This window comes from Equus quagga, chromosome 6 (assembly GCF_021613505.1).
Source record: "Equus quagga isolate Etosha38 chromosome 6, UCLA_HA_Equagga_1.0, whole genome shotgun sequence".
Classification (NCBI taxonomy): Eukaryota; Metazoa; Chordata; class Mammalia; order Perissodactyla; family Equidae; genus Equus; species Equus quagga.
The window spans coordinates 2,606,426-2,625,485 of NC_060272.1; the positions used below are offsets into that span (position 1 = coordinate 2,606,426).

Below are 19,060 nucleotides of genomic sequence, written 5' to 3' on the forward strand. Positions count from 1 at the left end.
GGAGGAGGGACCCAGAGGTTCAGGGCCAGGAGCTGCAGCACTCGTGGCCCCCGGACGAGCTCTGTAATGCCGCCCCCCACCCCCGCCCCCGCCATTTGCCTTGTGCTAGACTCAGAGGCGGTGCACAAAGAGCACGTTAAGTGTAAAAGAAATCAAATGGTGACTGCTCCTTCTTTTCCTAATTGGGTAATTTCTATCGGCATAAACATGCTGTTATTTCTTTCATCTTGATAGAGAATTTCGTCTGCCTCCTCTCACCACCTCCTCTCACTGCCCATTCCTCTGCTCCCTTTAGTAGCAGAATCCTGGAAGGACGTGTCTACAACCCATTGCCTCAGACCCTGCTCCTCCCATTATTGTTAAATTTACTCCAATCAACATTTTGCTCCCAACTTTCCATGGAAACGGTTCTTGTCAGCGGTCCCAAAGGCCTACCAACCTTCCAACCTATGGGGAGCCCCCACAGCCCTACAGAATCTGGGGGTAGCCTCCCGCTCCTGAGACCCCAGCTAAGGGCTCGTTCCCCTCCCCCCCGCTGTGTTCCGCCTCCCCCTGCCCTCCTCCAGCTGGAACACCTGGGGCACCTCCTCTGCCCACCACCCCACTCCTGGGGGCCTCACCACCCAACTGCCCACGACTCCCAAATCTACACCCCAGCCGGGACCTCACCCCAGAGCTCCAGACGCACACACGGGCCTTGCCTGACCTGACAGCCCCCCTGACGTCCAAGTGATGTCTCAAACCAGACTTGACCCTCCTAGCTGCTCCTGCCCTCCCTCAATCCTTCGGGCTTCCCCAATCCCGTCCTCCCGCCTCGCACCCTGCATTCCCGCCTCCCTCCTCCCCACATCCAGCAGGAAGTCCCTGGGCTTCTCCTCAAAAAAAGGCTGGAAACCATATTCACCACCTGCACAGCTCCCTCCAGGTCCTGACGTCACCATCTCCCCAGGCCCGCAGCCCCCACCCCTCCCGTCGGCCCTGCTCTGGCCAGCTCTTCAAGTCAGGTCATGGTCCCTTTGTCCCATTGCACTGAGAACAAAGCCCCCCTTTAAAGGGGGTCACCATTCCACAGTGTCAGGGGGCCCCTGACCCTTCCCTCACCTCCCAACTCTGTCCCCGGATGCCACACCCCTCCCTCACTCTGCTCCTGCTCCCTGGTGCCTGTGCTGCAAAAGAATATGACAGAAGACGCCTCCTGGTCTCTGTGGGGACTGTCCCCATGACTGAGTTCCCTCCTGGGGGTCTCTGTGGGGACTGTCCCCATGACTGAGTTCCCTCCTGGGGGTCCCTGTGAGGACTGTCCTCATGACTGAGTTCCCTCCTGGGGGTCCCTGTGAGGACTGTCCCCATGACTGAGTTCCCTCCTGGGGGTCTCTGTGGGGACTGTCCCCATGACTGAGTTCCCTCCTGGGGGTCCCTGTGAGGACTGTCGCTCATGACTGAGGGCCCCTCCTAGGGTTCTGTGAGGACTGTCCCCATGACTGAGTTCCCTCCTGGGGGTCTCTGTGAGGACTGTCCCCATGACTGAGTCCCCTCCTGGGGGGTCTCTGTGAGGACTGTCCCCATGACTGAGTCCCCTCCTGGGGGTCTCTGTGAGGACTGTCCCCATGACTGAGTTCCCTCCTGGGGGTCCCTGTGAGGACTGTCCCCATGACTCAGGGTCCCTCACCTCCTTTAAGTCACCTTCTCACAGGGCTCCTCTCTGACTGCCCCTCTGGCGTCCCTCACCTCCTTTTTCCCTTTTCTTCCTGTTTCATAAACACATCCCTGTCATGTCTTGTTTAATTTACAGGCAACGTGAGCAGCAGGAGTTTCTCTCTTTGTCACTGGGGGGTCCACGTTGCCCAGCACACAACTCCAGATGGGAGAGCTGTCAGAGCCTCTCCCCCTGATTCTCTCTCAGTCGTGGAACTGTCTGTAGGGAGGTCAAGGGTCGCTTCTGGGGCAGGGCGTGCGGTTCACTGTCACTCGTCACCAGTCCCTGGCGTGGCCCCACCTGCACCTGGCAGATGGTGGCCAACGAGCCCCATTAGGAACTGCAAGGGTCCTAAGCACGTGTGTGGTGATGCCACCCTCCAACCACGACGGGTGCGCACAGGGACCCCCCACGGGTGGCCAGCACACTGGCTGGACAGCAGCTGGTATGCTGACCATAAACCATGAAGTCCTTCCACACGCACCTGATTGAGTCACTTTTCAAAAGACCGACAATACAATCCGTTTCCACGTGTGTCAGATGCACCTGCACCAAGCCCGCCTCCTCTGCTCGTATTTCAGAGGGAGCGTGGCTGTCAATCAGACATCAGGGCTCACAGGGGGCACCTGTCCTTCACGCATCCTAACGGGAGGAGCGCGAAGTCAGCAGCAATGGACTCTTTAAAGGATGAAGTTACACCTCGTTGAGGAGCTGCGAGAGTCCACGTCCCCGAGATCCGTCCGCTTGACGGCACCGGCTCTAACCCTCGCTCCTCCTGGGGCTTGCTGGCTCGGCAGCTCCCTGGATGAGCCGGGCCAGAGGCCTGCCTACGTGAGGAGTTTTCCCCCTTTCTAGAAGCAGCCTGCCCACCTCCCCCGCTCCAGGTGGTTCAGGATGGGCGACAGGACTGACCGCAATGGACGCCGTGTCCTGCAGGGGGCAGCACGCCTCTCCCCTGTAAATGGGGGCGCATTTGGGGGACGTTCGCCAGGTCCCCACAGAGAACAAGGGGGTTGCCCCACATGTGGGTGCTGCTCGGTAGGGGGCAGCCTGGGCCACTGCAGCTGCTTCTGGACGCGTCCCAGTGTCACGTCTGCCCCCAGCATGAGCTGTCCCCTGTCCTGAGACACGGCCGCACCGACACCACTTTTCTTCCAGACACACAGTGTTTCTCCCCGACGCTGTCCGTGAGCTCTCTGGGATGCAACTGCGTGTGAGCTGCTGGAAGGCGGCATTTGTTTCTTTAGAACTTCACCAAAAACCAGTCCCTCCTTCTGAGACGGCAGCTGGACTGCACCCCCTCAAGGTTCACAGATGATGTTGGGGCCGATGGGCTGGGGTCCTACACCAGGGGCGGCCCGGATCCTCATGGTTCTGCCAGGGCAGCCACGCACGGGCCGCCCAGCTCCCTCTCAGTGGGCCTCCAGGTTCGTGGGGCACTGCTGCTGTCTCCTGAAACGATGGACGTATTGGGTTTTATTGTTCAGGAGTTTTGCTTCTGGATGAAAAGGGTGCGGTGGGTCTGACGGGGCCAGATGCACCCGTCCAGCTTCCGAGTCCCTTAGCATCCTCAACGGGAGAGGAGAGAAGCTCAGATGGAGCACAAGCCCACTGCCCATGCATGCTCTTCTCCCTGGAAACAGAGCCTGCGGGTCTGGGCTTCAAATACTCAGGCCGGCCTTCCGGCCCCTCCTGAAGCTCGGGTGCCACAAAGCGGAGAACGCAGTCAGTCCTGTGCCCCAGGGGAAAATGTGCGTCTCCTGCCCTCCGACCTTGCAGACAAAGCGTGCATGTGATCTCGGAGGTCGGCGTTTTGAAAGGCTCCATTCTCTTGGGGATAAGAACCCCTTAAAACGAAAGAAGAGGGAAGTGCAGGCTGCTGTTCTGACAGGAGAGGAGACGAGCCGCCAGTGAGAGACGGTGGGAGGGAGCCCTTGGCCCGCTCGGCCGCTAGGCGCCTGTGAACTTACTTTCTTCGTCCACAAAGGACGTTTGTTTGTCCAGCAAATATTTACCAAGGAGCCATGTGCCTGCTCCCAGCACCTGTGACACAGGCAGACACAGACCAAAACCAAGCTGTGAGGCAACAAGGACTGCTGGAGATAAGCCCCACCAAGCCAACAAGCTGGGTGGGCTAGGAGGCAGGGAGGAGGGGTGAGCTTCTTTCTGTAGGTGGGCATGATGGAGGACTGCCCTGAGGAGGTGGCCTGGAGTGTGAGAGGGAGCCATGTCCAGAGACCTGGGCTGAGGGACAGCAAGTGCAAAGGCCCTGAGGCCAGAAGGTCTGAGGATCAGCAAGACCAGCGAGGGTGGTGACCCCCCCCAGGAGGAGACAGTGACAGCCCAGAAGGTCCCGAGAGGGCGTTAGGGACCCAGCTGCCCTCCAAGCATCCTGCCTGCCTGAGGGAAGAAGGCGCCTCTGATGAGGCTCAGAACGCTGGACATTCACATTTCCAGACACAAATGGACTCTCTGACTCTAAACCTAACAGTGGCCAGAAAACCTGAGTCTCCCCTGCAGGGGGAGGACTGACCCCTGAACACACTTCAGGTGGCAGTGGGGGACCAAAGAGAGCCTGTGACCTGGGCCGCTCGTTCAGCCTGGTGCTGAGCCGTCACTGCAGGGAGGCCACCACCACCCGCATGGGGCACCGAGTTCCAGGTGTGCCAGGTCCCAGCTGGCGTTCGGGAACCGTGACTACAGACACAGAGAGGGCTCAAGGTCAGCTTTAATCTCAGGACTTTGGATCTGAGATCCCTAAGTGGGTAAGAGGAGAACAGAATGGAGAGAAAATGAGACGGGCAGTGAGGCGGCCACAGAAGGTTCTAGAACCACTCCATCAACAAAGGTGGTGGAGCCCATGTGAGCACTGAGCTCTCTCGGCTTCCACAGTCAGCCCCCAAATCCTTCAGGTTCGGGCCAGTTAGGGTTCAGGAACAGTGAGTAGGTAACTGAGTGACTCCAAATATCTTCTAAAAGGAAATGAGTAGGAGGAAGTTAGAACAAAGAGCAGTGACCCCAGCTCATGGCTGGAAGGTGGGGGCACCCAGCGCAGCTCCGGGATCCAAGAAGAGATTCAGACCACTGCACACCGAGGGTTCACCAGGAGCTCCGACCTCCCCTGGACGAGGAACTGCCCCGCCCCAGCAGACGTCCCCGTGGGGAGGCTGAGGCGCGGTGCAGGAGCCCTGCCTCCGGGGGACCAGCCTGACCGCACAGGGCGCCCACAGTCACAGCCCCAAGCGTGGGCGTCTGGTCTTCTTGTAAAGTCGCTTCACCCCCTAAAACCACCGCTGAGTTCAGTCATTCACGCTCAGATGGCCGCCCCTCTTTGCTGGTCAGCTGGCCCCAGTGTGGCCCCACCGCCAGGGGCTCGTGCAGCGTCTCTGTCCAGTAACCGGACACACCTGGCGCCACAGCCACGATCCCGGGTTCCCACCCCAAGGGGAGCCCGTGTCTTCTGGGTGCTTTCCAGACGCATGATCTTACTAGAGTGCTGTCACTCCTGAGGTCAGGTGGCCTCCTCTACAGACTGGGTGTGACAGCCGCTCCCTGTCTCCGTACCTTTGGGGCCAAGGGAGAAAACAGATGGAGACCCTTCGCAGCCTGGTGGTCCCCACCATGAAGCACGTCCCTCAGCCCCTTGAGGGGCACAGCCGGCCACAGGGGCCCTCATGGAAGGCCGCTCGGCTCCCAGGGTGACCACTGTCCCTCCCAACTCAGCTTGGCTGCCCGGGGCCTGGCACACTGAGGGGTACCGAGACAGAAAGGTCAACAGAGACGGTGACCTCAGGCCACACCCCATGTGACCTAGGCACAGAGCACCCACGCTTCTCCTGCCAAGTGACCGCTCACCGCTCACGTCTGTGCAGAGGGCTCCCCCAGCTTAGCCGGCCTCCCTTCCTCCACTGGGCAGGTTGCTAGAAGAATCTATGCCCCCCCTGATGGTGGTGAACAGTTGTTACTGGTCAGCGGCTTTTCCGTGACAGGTGTCAGCTGATTAACCTTTCCGTCTGTTTTCCAGATTAGACTAATCGTGGAGCCCTAGCTGCCAGATTCTGAACCGGGTCCTTGAGGGCGGTGAGGGCTGAGGAGCATCCTCGAGCACCCAGGGGCCCGAGCTTCGTTCCTCGCACAGTCTCCCTGCTCTCGTTTACGTAGCAGGAGGAAGAAATCGTCACCTCAAGGCACTCCCGTCCTCACACGGTGTGCTAGGCACTGAGCCCTGGACAGAGGTCCGCGTCCCCACCACTCCTGAGGGCGAGGGGCATGAGGCCAACCCCGCCACGTGGGGTCTGACCCCCGACGTGGAGGCTGACACAGCCCAGCGCCCCCGGGAGACACAGAGGCAGGATCCCTAACTTTCTGGGGGACGGGTCCAGCACTGCTCGTAATAAAACAGCACCAGGCCCAGACAGCTGCCTCTGGGGTCAGCTGTCCCCTGGGAAGGATGGGAGGAGGCCTGGCCCTCGGGGACGGTGAGGGGGCCATGGAGGTCAGACCCCCGTCCGGAGGGTCTCATGGCCACTCCGCGTCACAGCCTCCGTCTCCCTCGGTCACCGGCTCCTCAAAGGGAGGGCTGTGCACCTTCCCCACGGGAGGAAACATCCTGGGCTCAGCTGGACCCCGGGGCTGGGGGACAGGCCGGAGCTGGACATCACCCCAGGGGAGGTGAAGGATGTGGCCCCGGGGCCGGAACCAGCGGATTCCTCCACTGCTCATCTGCGTGACCTCGTGCAGGCCCCCAACCTCCCCTCGGCCTCCGCGTCCTCACAGACGCTCGGCCCTTTGTGAGCCGCGTCAACCCCCCAGGAAACAGCGACACGCACCTGGGGATGCTGGTGAGATAGGTCATGACATTCTGGAACTCCTTGTCTGGGACGTCGCTGAAGGCCGGGTAGTCCGGGAAGGTGATGACGGGGCTGCCGTCCTGCCCCCGCCCGCCTGTGGAGAGAGCAGAGCAGCTCGTAACACGGGGTCCCCACTCCACACGCCAGCAGACTTCCCGCGAGCACCGAGTCCTCCACCTAAAATCGAGGGCGTTCCTCAACGTCAACCTCTTTTATTATGAAACAAATGCCTGCTGCTGAAGGAAGTACTTGGAATGCGTGAAAAAGTGAGACAAATTAAAACAGTCGCCCACTATCTGCCACCACGAGGCAGCCAGCATCACACGCGCTCGTTCCCCCAAAGTGCTTCTGTGCACCTTCCTACCTGACGGGACTGGGTCGAGCACAAAGCTGGCATCCTGCCTCTCTCCTAACGTCGCGACTACAGTTTCCTGTGCTTTGTACATGGCGTGGCCGATATTTTAAACACTGCCTAATGGTCCACGCAGGCTGAGCCCTAACGACTCAGTAGGGCTCCGGGAGGGTGTCTGCTGGTTTCTCCGACCTTCCGCTTGGTAGGCAATTCCGCTCTGAAGGGGCCCTTCGCATCGTGAGGGGAGGGGAGGGTACAGGTGGAGCCAGGGGGCTCCTCCAGGGGAAGGCACACTGGAGAATTTCACCAGGAAAAACAGAGACGGCGCCTGAGGCATCAGGACCAGTGGCCAGGGGTGCATGTCGGGGTTTGGAACATGAGGGCGGCTCCAGTCAGATGAGCCCCTGGGAAGGGCCGAGCTCACAGGGGAAGGCTGTGGGCTCACTCTGATACACACTCGGTCTGAACCATCCCACAAACATCCAGAGAAGCAGCGGAGAGGGCAGGAGGGGCGGACAGGCTGGAGTTGCTGGGCCTGGCTACAGGTCTGCCGAGGGGTCCCGGGCGGCCGGATAGGCCACCACTGCGCCCTGGAGGGACGGGGTCCATCTCTCTCCCCTTGGAACCCGAGTCCAGGCTGATGCCCTGTTCTACCCGTCGGATGCGGCAGAGGGATGCTGTGTCGCTGCCAAGGCCAGGCCGAAAGACACTGCCGTGTCCGCCCTCCCTGCTCGGGGCCCCGCCTGGAAGCCTGCCATCGCGTGGGCAATGGCCTCGCATCCACCAGCCTCGAGGAGGCCCGCACACAGCTGGTGGGTGGGCGACGTGGAGGGGCCTGGGGGTGCCACATGTGTGAGTGAAGCCCCCCAAAATCCAGCCGGACCCCCAGGTTGGTGCAGCCGGGGAACCACCCCAGCCATCCACGTGGGGCGAAAGACACCCCCAGCCAAACCCTCTCTGAACCCCGACTCACAGGATTACAAGTCAGTCAGGAAGTGGGGCTGTTTCAAGCTGGCTAAGTTTTGGGTGGTCTGAGCATCGACAGACAGTCTCATCGGGGCCGTGTGGCCGTGGCTGCTGCCACCATCCGGGTCTCACTGAGCAGATGGGGTGGCGTGCCTGCAGGGGGCCACACAGCAGCCTCCTGCCACACCACGCGCTCACTGGGGGCACCGTGTCCCCAAGCACTTTCCAGGTGGTTTTACGCCTTCAACCTGATTACGTTGAAGACTGACAGCAATGAGTGTCGGTGGACGCTGACATAATTACCCTATAAAACCAAACCCTCCGGGGTATTCGGTCTGTAAGAGCCAAGAGGGCAGATTCTTCCTCAGGGAAAACAGCCCGCAGTGGGGGCCGGGCCGGGGCTCAGGGGTCAGCTGCACCAATGCCGACACTCACGGGAAGGGACCTGGTGGAGCAGGGACATGGGAGGGAACCAGCTGGGGAGGAAGCCGTCCTGGGGAGTGGGCATGTCCAGCGGCGTCACTCGGCCTGACATGGCGGGACTGAGCGAGTCCCTGGGAGTGGAGCCCATGGACCCACCAGGTGGCGGCGAGTCCCGCCAGGGAGCTGACCCGTGTTGGTTCAGCAGGCGACACGGCCCCATGGTGGGTGATGGGGACACGGTCCTGTGAGGGCGCCGGGGGCACATGGTGAGAGGTTCCGCAACCTCGGTCTTACCCAAGCTCATGGGAACCCACCCCGCACGCAGTCCCGTTCCTTGACATAAAGGGTTTCTCACCAGCCTTCACGCCCCATCCTCTCCCAGCCGCAGGGCTCCCGATTACAGGGCCTCACAGTGAGCCCACGTCCACAAACCCCGAAAATCCACATGACTCGTGTTCCCATCATACCCGAGGGCAGCTGTTTTCTCTCAAAACATTGTACGCAGAGTGCGGGTGGGGCTGAGGGTGAGTTCGGCTGAGCCCCAGGGCGCGAGGGCCTCTCCAGGCTGGCTGAGCAGAAAGCAACATCGGGGGAAACAACGGGCTTACCCACGCCACGGCCCAGGAATCTTCCGGAACCCCTCTTGGGATTCACCTTGAGACACTTCCCTGTATCTGGCAACAGCAGATCCTCCTGTTAAAACTGATTTATTCCTTAAAAAGAGTCATTTGCAGTTAAGTTGCTGATTAGGGCGAACGGTGTTGTCCGTGGTCAGCAGACAGAACACGATTAAAGCCCCTGCTCCTGTCATTTCCCTTCCAAAGGGGCTGTTAGGAGCTTTAAGGGATGGCCTTCAGGAAGCAAGCGCGGCCCGCGGGGTGCCCATCCTGAAGGAGGAGCGTGTGGCGAGCCGTGTGAGGTGCCTTCCACCCGACGCTCAGCAGACAAAGGCAGAGCAGACTCTGAGATGAGAACCTGGTTCCAAGCAGACGGTTGTCCTGTTTTCTGCTTGTTTAATCAGGAATAAAGCCCCAGAGATGGTCGGGTTAGCGGTCCAGGGCGGGGAGGACAGCGTGGAGGTGGGACCAGAGGGCCTCCCGGAAGGATCACGGGGCACATGCATTGGCCAGTGGGAAGCTCGCACCCTTGTTGCTGCAGAAGCTGAGTCGCAGGGCAGCGGGTGAGGGCCGGAGCTCGGAGATGAAGACACTCCTGTGGGGTCAGAAACGGCTCTGTGGGCAGCAGCTTCAATTCGAAATGTCACAGGCAGCCGGGCTACAAACAGTCGCTCAGGGGGAGGCCACCAGAGGGCCGAAACAAGGGCAGAGCTGGGTCCACTCTGTCCACACCAGGGTGCTCAGCCCGGGGCACTGGCAGAGTCGGGGCACAGTCTCGGCTGTCGCACTGGTGGGGGTGCTGCTCCTTGTCCTACAAAGTGAGGACGGACCCCCTAGGGGACAGTGACCCCATGGGAAACATCAGTGGTGCCGGCTGAGCAGCCCTTTCCTTCAACCTTCCTACACACATCCCACATTGGAGTGGGGCATCCCAGGCAGGGGGAGACATCCCGGGGGGGGACATCTTAAGTATGTGGGGACATCTCAGGCAGGGGGTGACATCCCAGGCACGAGGGGACATCCTAGGTACGGGGGAACGGCAGTTTGCGCTTGGGTGGGGCAGCGAGGGCATGATAACTAGCCGGAGTCTCTTATGTTAAAGGCTGAACGCCCCAATTTCCTGATGGCGGGTGGACGGAGGGGGTCAGGGGAGGAGGGAGACTCCCCCCGGGCTGTGTTGAGAACTCGCAGTTTCCACGAGCCGTGACGAAAACCCAGGACTGTCCAGGCTCGTTTCAGACATTTAAGCTTGTCATGTTGCGCTCATTTTCCAACAAATTCCCACAAACTTGCCGACGTAAACCAGTACCAACGGTCAGCTCAGCTGTGTGGGTCGGGAGCCACGGCTTGCTCAGTGGTCTCTGCTCAGGCTCTCGCTGGCCAAATCGAGGTGTCAGCCGGGCCTGTGGTCTCACATGAGGTCATCCCGCAGGCCCATTCAGGTGCTGGCGGAATTCAGCCCCTGGGTTGTAGGACTGAAGTCCCCGAGTTCTTGCCGACGTTGCTCTCAGCCCCCAGAAGCCCCCACATTCCTTGCCGTGAGGCCCCCACCACCTTCAAGGCGGGTGGTGGGGAATCTGTCACGTCAAATCCCTCGCACTTGGAAGCCCTGGTGCAGGAGGAGCCTGGTTGTTTTGAGGGCTCAGCTGATTAGGTCAGGCCCACCGAGGGTGACCTTACAGCCAGCTGATTTGGGACCTTAACTACATCTGCAAAATCTCCTACCCAAGCACCTGGATGGTGTTCGAACAACAGAGAAAAGGTGTGTCTGGGGCCGTTGGGCCGTTACGGGGTTCTGCCTCCTCCCCAGGCACCAATGGGATAACCGTGTGATGCGAGGCGGCACCAGGATTACAACCTGGAAGAAGGTCAAGGTCACGAGTCTGGGTGACCAGTGCACTAAGCTGTGAGCCTTTCAGGGTCCTACAGCGGTATGAAGAGGCTGGGAGACTTGAAGGAACCAGCCAAGGATGGCAGCTCCTTCTCTATGTGTTTCGCTGCATCGGCCATGACCCTTGTCCTGTTGGGGGACTGCCATTCCTCTGTAGGGGACCCCATTTCCCCTGCCTCCTCCACGAGGCCAGGCCTCTCACAGCGATGGCTCCACTGTGAAGACCAACAACGTCATCTCGCAGTGGAGAATTGCTCCCAGGCTCCAGGCTCCTGCCCACAATCCTGAGTTCTCACTGAGGCACGAGAACTTGAGCAAAACCTCAGGGCTGCCCATTGCGGGGCAGGTCGGGCACAATCACGAAGGCCGGCTGAGAGAAGCTCCTGGCACAGGGCCAGGCAGATGGGCCCGGAAGGGGAGGGTGGCCCTGGGGGTGCAGGGCTGGCTCTGGGGGCTCAGGAGGGAACCCTGACCCACTGGTCCAGGGCAAAGGGCCGGCTATGCGGGGGCTGAGGTGGGCAAAGGGTGAGCCGACTGCCAGCCTAAGGAACACGTGTGTATCTTTTCCAGACTGAGCCGTGGTGGGAAGCCTCGCCCAGATGGAGGGTGACCACGCAGCCCCAAGGGCGAGCTGCAGCCGGCGCAGTTGTCACGCCCTCGCAGCCTCGATGCACCAGCACTGGCCAGCAGCTGGGGTTGCGCAGCATGGCCAGCAGACAGGACATCCCCACACTGGGGAGGTGGGACCCGGACCTGAGAGGAGGGTGGCAGCCGGATGGGGGATGGGGACACAAAGTGACCCCAGGACAGGCCTGGGACAGTGCCAGCCCTTGCCCACGTCAGCCACATTCCAGGGCCCTCTCCTGAGGACGGAGCTGCAGAAGCCAGACGCGCTCACTCAGAAGCCCCAGCCTCTGACGCTGCAAGAATACACTGACTGGCCACACCGCCCTGTTCCTGCCTGACCTGTTGCAGGAAAACTCCAGATCCAGGGGACCAGGGCCAGGAGCACTTGGGCTGCGTCCCTCTCGGAACCCTGACTGACCACCGGCTCGTCCCGAGGCTGCTTGCCAATGAGTGCTGAGATGCCTCCTGACGGGCCCCGCCAAAGCATCTTGGGCCCCTGGTAAAACCCAAAGCAGGTGCCAGCACGGGCTGTTCCAGTTTCCCCCACATGGAACAGGTCCACTAAGGTCACGGAGCACCAAGGGGACGCAGACCCCTGGCCGTGTAGAGCCCCTCCTTCCCGGCCCCGGCCTGGCCAGGCACTCACCGGACAGATAGGCAAAGCGCTTCCTCAGCTGGTCCTGGATGTCGGCGGCGCAGAGCGGGGTGATGTCCTGGTGCATGATTTCATCTGCAGGGAGAGCAGACGGACACACCGTCATGCGGAGGAAACTGCCTGGCCCGCTACGAGTCTGGTCAGCCCCACGCCAGCCACGCACCAGCAAACACCCAAGGGGCAGCAGTCATGTGCTCGGAAATAGGAATTCCAGTTTCCAACACGCAGAAACCTTTGTTTCTCCGAGAACAAAACGCTGTGTGCTGAGTGACTCATCAATATTTAAAATGTGGTGTGTCAGAGGCACAGAGAGAGTGAGGGAGGGCCCGAGGAGGGACAGGGAGGGACAGGCGGCAGAAGGGGAGGCCGGAGAGCGGGACGGCTGGGACGCCTGTGACAGGGGCCTGACTCCCGAGACGAGCAGTCAGCGAGCTGCACTGAGAACAGACACGGTGCTGGGTCCCCACACGTGTGAGAAGTGGTCCCGGCAAGTCCTGGGGCCTCCCTGGCCGCCTGTGCAAGGACTTGCTGGTCAGGGAGGGGACCAGCCTCTCTAGTGGGTCCTCGGCCCCCGGACACACACGTGAGGAACAGGCAGAGGCCCGTGCCACACATGGGGCCTCGCTGCCCACCTGGCACTGAGGACGGCACCGAGCTGCGTCCCTGAGCCCAAAGCGGACGGTGAAGACGACTTGGCAGTCTGCAGGCTGCAGGTTCTGGACCAGGGATCTGGGAGTAACCTGGCCGCACCTCCAGCCACGCCCTGGAGGCATCGACTGGGAGCGAGAAGGTTCATAAGACTCCAGGGAAACCTCCATCCAGGGCGTCGGCAGGGGGACCAGGAGCCGGCGTGCCCCGGGGTCTGCGGCCTATCTGAGCGGACACCAGGCTAGCTGTCACGTGGCTGACGGCCAGTGTCTTATGTCCCCAGACCCCAGCTGTATGGGAAAACCTGCGGTCCTGAATATTAACACAGTTTCTCTGAAGAGAGTCATGACTCACTCTGACGACCTGCAAGTCGCTTAAAGGTGGGCTCCTCTACCCCAGTCTAAGACGCAGGCCCCCAACAGCCTGGGATGCGGCACACGGAGCTCTTCCACCCTGAAAATTCCAGCGGAGGCAGCGAAATGCTCTCCGTGCCAACGAGCCTTGACCCTGCTCTTCCAGTCTCGCAGACAAGCAAGTGTGAACAGGTGACAGACACGCAGGCGGCCCCACAGATCCCGGTGGTGTCATGTGTGAAAATGGCAACCGTGACGACGGGCCTGCCCTGGGCTCTGCCTGTGCTGACGAGCAAGTGACCAGGCCAGGGTGCCTGGACTGGCCAGGGCCCCACAGGGCGGCTGCGGCATTCAGGGTCAGGAAACGAACATCAGGGAATGCGCATCAAACTCAACAGGTCCCTGGCCTCCCCCAGGCAGCCGGGGCGGCACGCCACCTCCCCGCGAAACGTCTCAGAGGCTTTCTCTGGTGGGAGGAAAACAGGGCTGGAAACACCCGCTCGGGGAGAGCCGGAACTACTGGTTCAGGTCCCAGATGAGGTGATCGTGGCCGTCCACACCTCATGGGCATGGAATGTGCTCGCTGGGACCGATACGCAGCTGGTTCGGGGGCTGCCAGCTGGTTCGGGGGCTGCCGGCTGATTCCACGCTGCGTTTTCCTTCTCCCGACTACCAAATACAGAACCCGCACTCCCTTTCCTCAGACTCAACCTCTGCAACCCGGGCAGCACGTCACCAACATGCAGGCCCCAGAGCAAGGGGCGCTCTGAGCCTGGAGACATTCCAGGGGCAGCGGAAGCGGCAGGACACAGTGGCGGGCAGGGCCTTCAACAGGCGGGGCCCACCATCGGTGACGAGGCGGATGCTGGGCCATGATCCTGGGGAACCCGCCCTGGCTCTCGAGCTCTCCCGCCAAGACTCAACGCCCAGATGTCGCCAACTCAGAGAAGAGATGCGTGCGAGGCACCAACGGTGGGACGTCCACGTCGTTCTGAGACTCGATTCTGATCCCAGAGCCCTCGGCGGAGCCCCTCCTCCCTCGAGCAGACCCTCATCCAGAACTCACTGACGGGCACCCTGGGCTGCCTGTCCTCGGTGTCCAGCTCCCCCAATGGCAGGCGGCGTTCCCCTGTGTCCGAGAGAACTGATATTACTGACCCTTCCAGTACCTTCTGTGATCCAGCAACAGGCTCACTGGCTGGACCATCATCATCGTGAATTTGGTTCCATCGAGGCACGTCTGTGGGGCCTCCTCACCCACCCTCCTCTCCAGGCGCTGGTCACCTCGCATTCTAGGAGTTCCTCAAATGGGCTGAGGTCCTTCCAGCTTCAGGGCCTTTGCACAAGCTGCCCCTCTGTAATGCTCTCCCATCTCTGCCAGTCTAGTCTCACTTTCCGGCTTCTGAGCATCACCCGGAATCCAGCTAATTCGGCAGAGGTCCCTCTGCTGTCACATAGGCCGGTCCCCCTACCTCTCGCTTATCGCAGGCCCTCAGGGCACAGACCGGGAGCCCCAGACCACAGACGGCCACCGTGCGTCCACCCCCAGGCTGCGGCTGCAGAGCCCGACACTGCACTTCCTGCGGCAGAACTAACTCTGACGCTGTGCCTTGGACCAAACCCCTACTTTAGGTTGAAAAACAGAGTAACTCTGCACACAGCGTGTTGGAAACCGCACAAGGGTGGGCCCCACTGACGGACACACATCTTAAATGGCCACCGACCGCTCCTCGTACAGTGGAAACAAGGAAGGACGTCTTCCCACGGGTGCTAAGGCCCTCGACCTCCACGGCCACGTGGCGCCTCCTGTGGACAGCGGGCCCTGAGAGCAGAGTACCCGGGCACGTCCCCGTCCGCACTGTGACCCTGCACCTTCCTCTCACCAGGACAGGTGGTGTTGCTCTCTGTGCTGATGGGTTTGCAGGCTCTTCGTCCACTCTACATAGTTCATGGAGGAGTCACCCTGCGACCCCACGCAGACGGAGATGGAGAAGCATGAGGGGACACCATCGTGCCTCCCCTGCCGTGTGTGTCTGGGGCTCTGGGGTCAGGAGTCTGGGACAGGAAGTGGGTCACCCACCCGCGGCTCAATGGCAGGGTCAGGCAGGGCCCAGCTCCTCACAGAGCGGCTCTGTGTGAGCACAAAGCCCCCCAGACAACCAGCACCGGCTCCCACATCCTGTCTCGCCAGACGTGAATGGAGACTCCAGGCAATTACCCCCTTGAGGACGGACGGCAGGAAGGGCCTCGACTCGGAGGGTGGGGGAGGACAGCGCTGCCCTTTGGGGCCCCCACAGGGCGGGGGGACAGGGGGACCAGGCGCAGGGTCCATGGGCTGATGTGGCCCCTGCACCGGCTCTGGGAGCCCACCTGGGAGGCGGCTCTCTCGGGCGCACGGCAGGGACAACAGCCGGCTGACCCCTCCAGTGGGACTCACCCCCGGCTCGCGCTGTCTTGACTGTCCTGAGACCAGCTCGGTTCTAGGAGAGAACAAAGGGGGGAAACCCTGACCGCGGAAACTCATTCACACCACGTCGTTGCCCGGAGCCTGGCTTGCCCGGGCTGCGGCCTCAGCGTCCAGGCGGTGGCACTGTTCTTCTATCTCAGATCTTTCATCCTGGAACAACTGGACAGCCCCAGGGGACTGCCTTCCTCTCGCCAACTGGCTGAGGGGTCTGCTTTATTTTAGGACAACCACTTCAGAGGGGACGCCGGGCAGCATCTCGCCCATCCCGTCCCCTTGAAGGGACATCTGAGCCTCCGCTTTGTTCAGAGTGGCCGTCTCAGGCAGCGAGGAAACAAGTGGTGACAGGGGCTGGGGCAGATTTAAAGCTGGTGGGACCCTGAAAACCCACTTACAGATGCCCCGCATCCCGGGTCAGGGAGCCCCCGTGTGCAGGGAGTGGCTTCAACCCACGTTCAAAGGCCGGGCCCTGCTGGTCACTGGTGACCCTGGTGGCCGCTTGAAGAGAGACAGGAGCCTGAGAAAGGCTGCTCAAAGGGCTCAGCTGCTGGGGAGGGGCCTGGGCACGAAGCCCCTCAAGAGCTAACTCTCTTCTCTGGCTTCTGTCCGCCTCCAAGTCCACACCCAGAGGCTTCCATTTATTCTCAATAAAAACACAAAGGCGACGTCTTTTCACAGCCCCAGGTGGAGAGCCAGCGGGTTACTTCACCACCACTTGGGTGGGATCCCCACGCCGCCAAGCCCACCCAGGAACCTCCAACCAAGAGCGAGTGTGTGCGGCAGGAGGAAAGGAGGCCACGGGGTAAAGTCCACACTGAGCACGGAGGAGCCGTGTCCAGCGCCGTGGGTGGGGCACGTAGGCATCGCACCCGGCCAGCTGTCGGCATCCCCATGGTCGGGGCAGAGACCCTCCCTCCCTATTTATGTCCCAGGGAGGCCTGTGATGGCCACTCGAGATGCCTGAGGTTGGCGGTGACCTGGGTGCTGAATTTTCACGACACATCCTGTGTATTTTTAGTGGTCATTTGCTGTCGGATTAGGTGTAAATGTTCCACGTCACACACAAAGCATCGTTCACTCGCGTTGTTCACAAACGTTCTCTGATATGCTAATCTCAGAAAGCAGATCCTGATAAACCTTAAAACCAAAGGCCGCAGGCCGAGTGGTTAAGTTCACACACTTGCTCCGCTTCAGCAGCCCAGGGTTTGGCTCCTGGGCGCGGACACAGCACAGCTCATTAGGCCACATTGAGGCAGCGTCCCACATGCCACAACTAGAAGGACCCACAACTAAAACATACAACTATGTACTGGGGGGATTTGGGGAGGAAAAGAAAAAAAAGATTGGCAAGAGTTGTTAGCTCAGGTTCCAATCTTTAAAAAACAAACAAGCAAACATAGGCCACACATGAAAAGATGCTCAGCCAAAATCGTCATCAGGGAGAGCACGGCCCCCCAAGGAGGGGTGGGTCCACACGCACCCACTGGGTGGAACCAGGAAGCTGGACAGAATCAGAACTCTCCCGTGTGGGGGCGGGGCCAGCACACCACGCAGATCCCACCGGAAGCCCTTGGGCCCAGCGTGCCCCCGAGACCCCGCGAGCCCTCACGGCACAGCCTCCAGACCTGTGTCTTCCAGGGCCGGGCGCCCACCCAGCCCACCTGTCTGCCACCCAAGCCTGCGCAGGACTCCGCACCTCGCCGTGGCAGGTGCGCAGAAGCCACAGGAAGCGGGCCTCTCCACGCTGCGTGTTCTCTGTCCCGTCCCCCCCAAGCCGGCCCCACCGCTCAGGGGATCTCAGGCCAGGCCAGGGGTCACCCACAGAGATGCTGACGCTAAGGTCTGACGGACAACAGACCAGAGGTTGCGCTAAGGACACTCAGGGATGAGGACGTGTTTCTGTCCACTCACTCATCACACCCACTTTATGAGGGGCTCTGCCCTCGGAAAAGACCACCTGGGTGGCAGTTTGCCAGGCGCTGCATGGGGCCCTGGCTACAATGCCCCTACGCAGGCTTTACACCCCAGCTGTGGACATTCCCACCATGTGCTCTGGAAGCAACGTCTCAGCTTTGGGAGCACGTCCCGGGAAGTTAACTGCTACCTCCGCCTGGTCCCGCGGGAAGCAGAGCCTCAGCAGACCCTGGGCTCAGAGCCGCACGCCTCCTCTCTGCCAACGCAGACAACAGACCCCGCGGGCCGCAGAACCCTCCACACGGGCCCCCGGCAGCTCCAGCAGGGAGCATGGATGGCACACGGGACAAGGCCCTGCCCGTGAGACCTGCAGCAACGTGGGCAGTGCTCCCAGCCCACCTGACACCTGCCAGCACGAGCCTTCCTGGGGCTCCGGCTGCCACCGCTGGGGCTCTGGGGTGGGACTCCCAGACGTCATTTCTAACGCGTCCCGCAGAGCCTCCTCCACGATCGGGACGGAAGGCTGCAGAGTCGGACAAGCGTGGGAAGCACCAGCGACAAACTCCCGTCCCAGGGACTCCAAGAGGCCACCCCCCAGGCTTAACCGACCGCGGATCGTCGTGGTGGGGGGAGGGTGCATGCAACGTCGCGTGGTGGGGGGAGGGTGCATGCAACGTCGTCCGACTCCTGCAGAGTTAATGCAGGAACCACGCACTGGGGAAGTGCTGCTCTACCTAGTACTTAGGAAAATGAAAAAATCTGATGTAGATTCCAACACAGCACCCGCTGGGCCAGCGGCACAGACTAAAGCAAAAAGAAACAGGGGCCGGCCCGGTGGCATAGTGGTTAAGTTCATGCACTCTGTTGTGGTGGCCTAGGATTCACAGCTTCTGATCCTGGGCTCAGATCTACATACCACTCATCAGCCATGCTGTGACAGCATCCCACTACAAAACAGAGGAAGATTGGCACAGATGTTAGCTCAGGGCCAGTCTTCCTCAGCAAAAAACAAAAACAAAAACCCACCAAGGTCTTAACCCAGAAAGCAAGTATGTCTGGAACATCTCTACCACAACCAGCCGGCATAGTGGACAGTACAAGAGAAATGTGGGAACCTCTTAAACTCAGGAGTCTGGAGCAACTACATTACATTTTAATTGGTTCACACAGGAGATCTGTAATTATAGGAGAAACAGTTGCAGTACAACTGTGACTAAGTACTTTTTATGGATCGATGTATTTAATTGTCACAACTTCCCAAAGGAGGCAACACTATGATCCCATTTTTTGGATGAGCACACGAAGACCGAGAGAGGTTGAGTGAGTTGCTTGAGGCCACGCAGAAGTGACGGGGCGATTCCAGGTGCAGCAGCTCAAAGCAGGGGGTGTGAGGGTGCCAGCCGGCAAGGCGGCGTCTGGGTGGGTGACTCTCAGGGGTGGGGTTTAGCGAGCAGAGCTGCTAAGAGGGGGGCTCTTCTAAGCTGGGGGGAGGCTCGGCCAGAGAGCCGTGGGGAAGAGCGCAAAGTCACCGAGACGCAGGGGAAGCGGCGTCTGGAGCCTGGTCACCTGGCTCAGGGTGGGTGACAGGGACAGCAGGCCCCAGG

General features: G+C 60.8%; 1 protein-coding gene across 18 annotated transcripts in view; it reads right to left on the reverse strand.

The window, feature by feature from the left end:
• Window positions 1–19,060, reverse strand: part of MCF2L (MCF.2 cell line derived transforming sequence like) — a 174,244-nt gene that overhangs the window by 51,347 nt on the left and 103,837 nt on the right. For 17 of the 18 annotated variants that reach the window (XM_046664016.1, XM_046664013.1, XM_046664008.1 and 14 more), the window contains 2 exons: window positions 12,069–12,152; window positions 6,526–6,640 (listed from right to left, as the gene is read on the reverse strand). In XM_046664016.1, the coding sequence (XP_046519972.1) occupies window positions 6,526–6,640; window positions 12,069–12,152 (199 nt within the window). Of the gene's footprint in view, window positions 1–6,525; window positions 6,641–8,895; window positions 9,257–12,068; window positions 12,153–19,060 lie in introns of those variants that run through there. The other variant, XM_046664025.1, reaches the window with a different exon arrangement.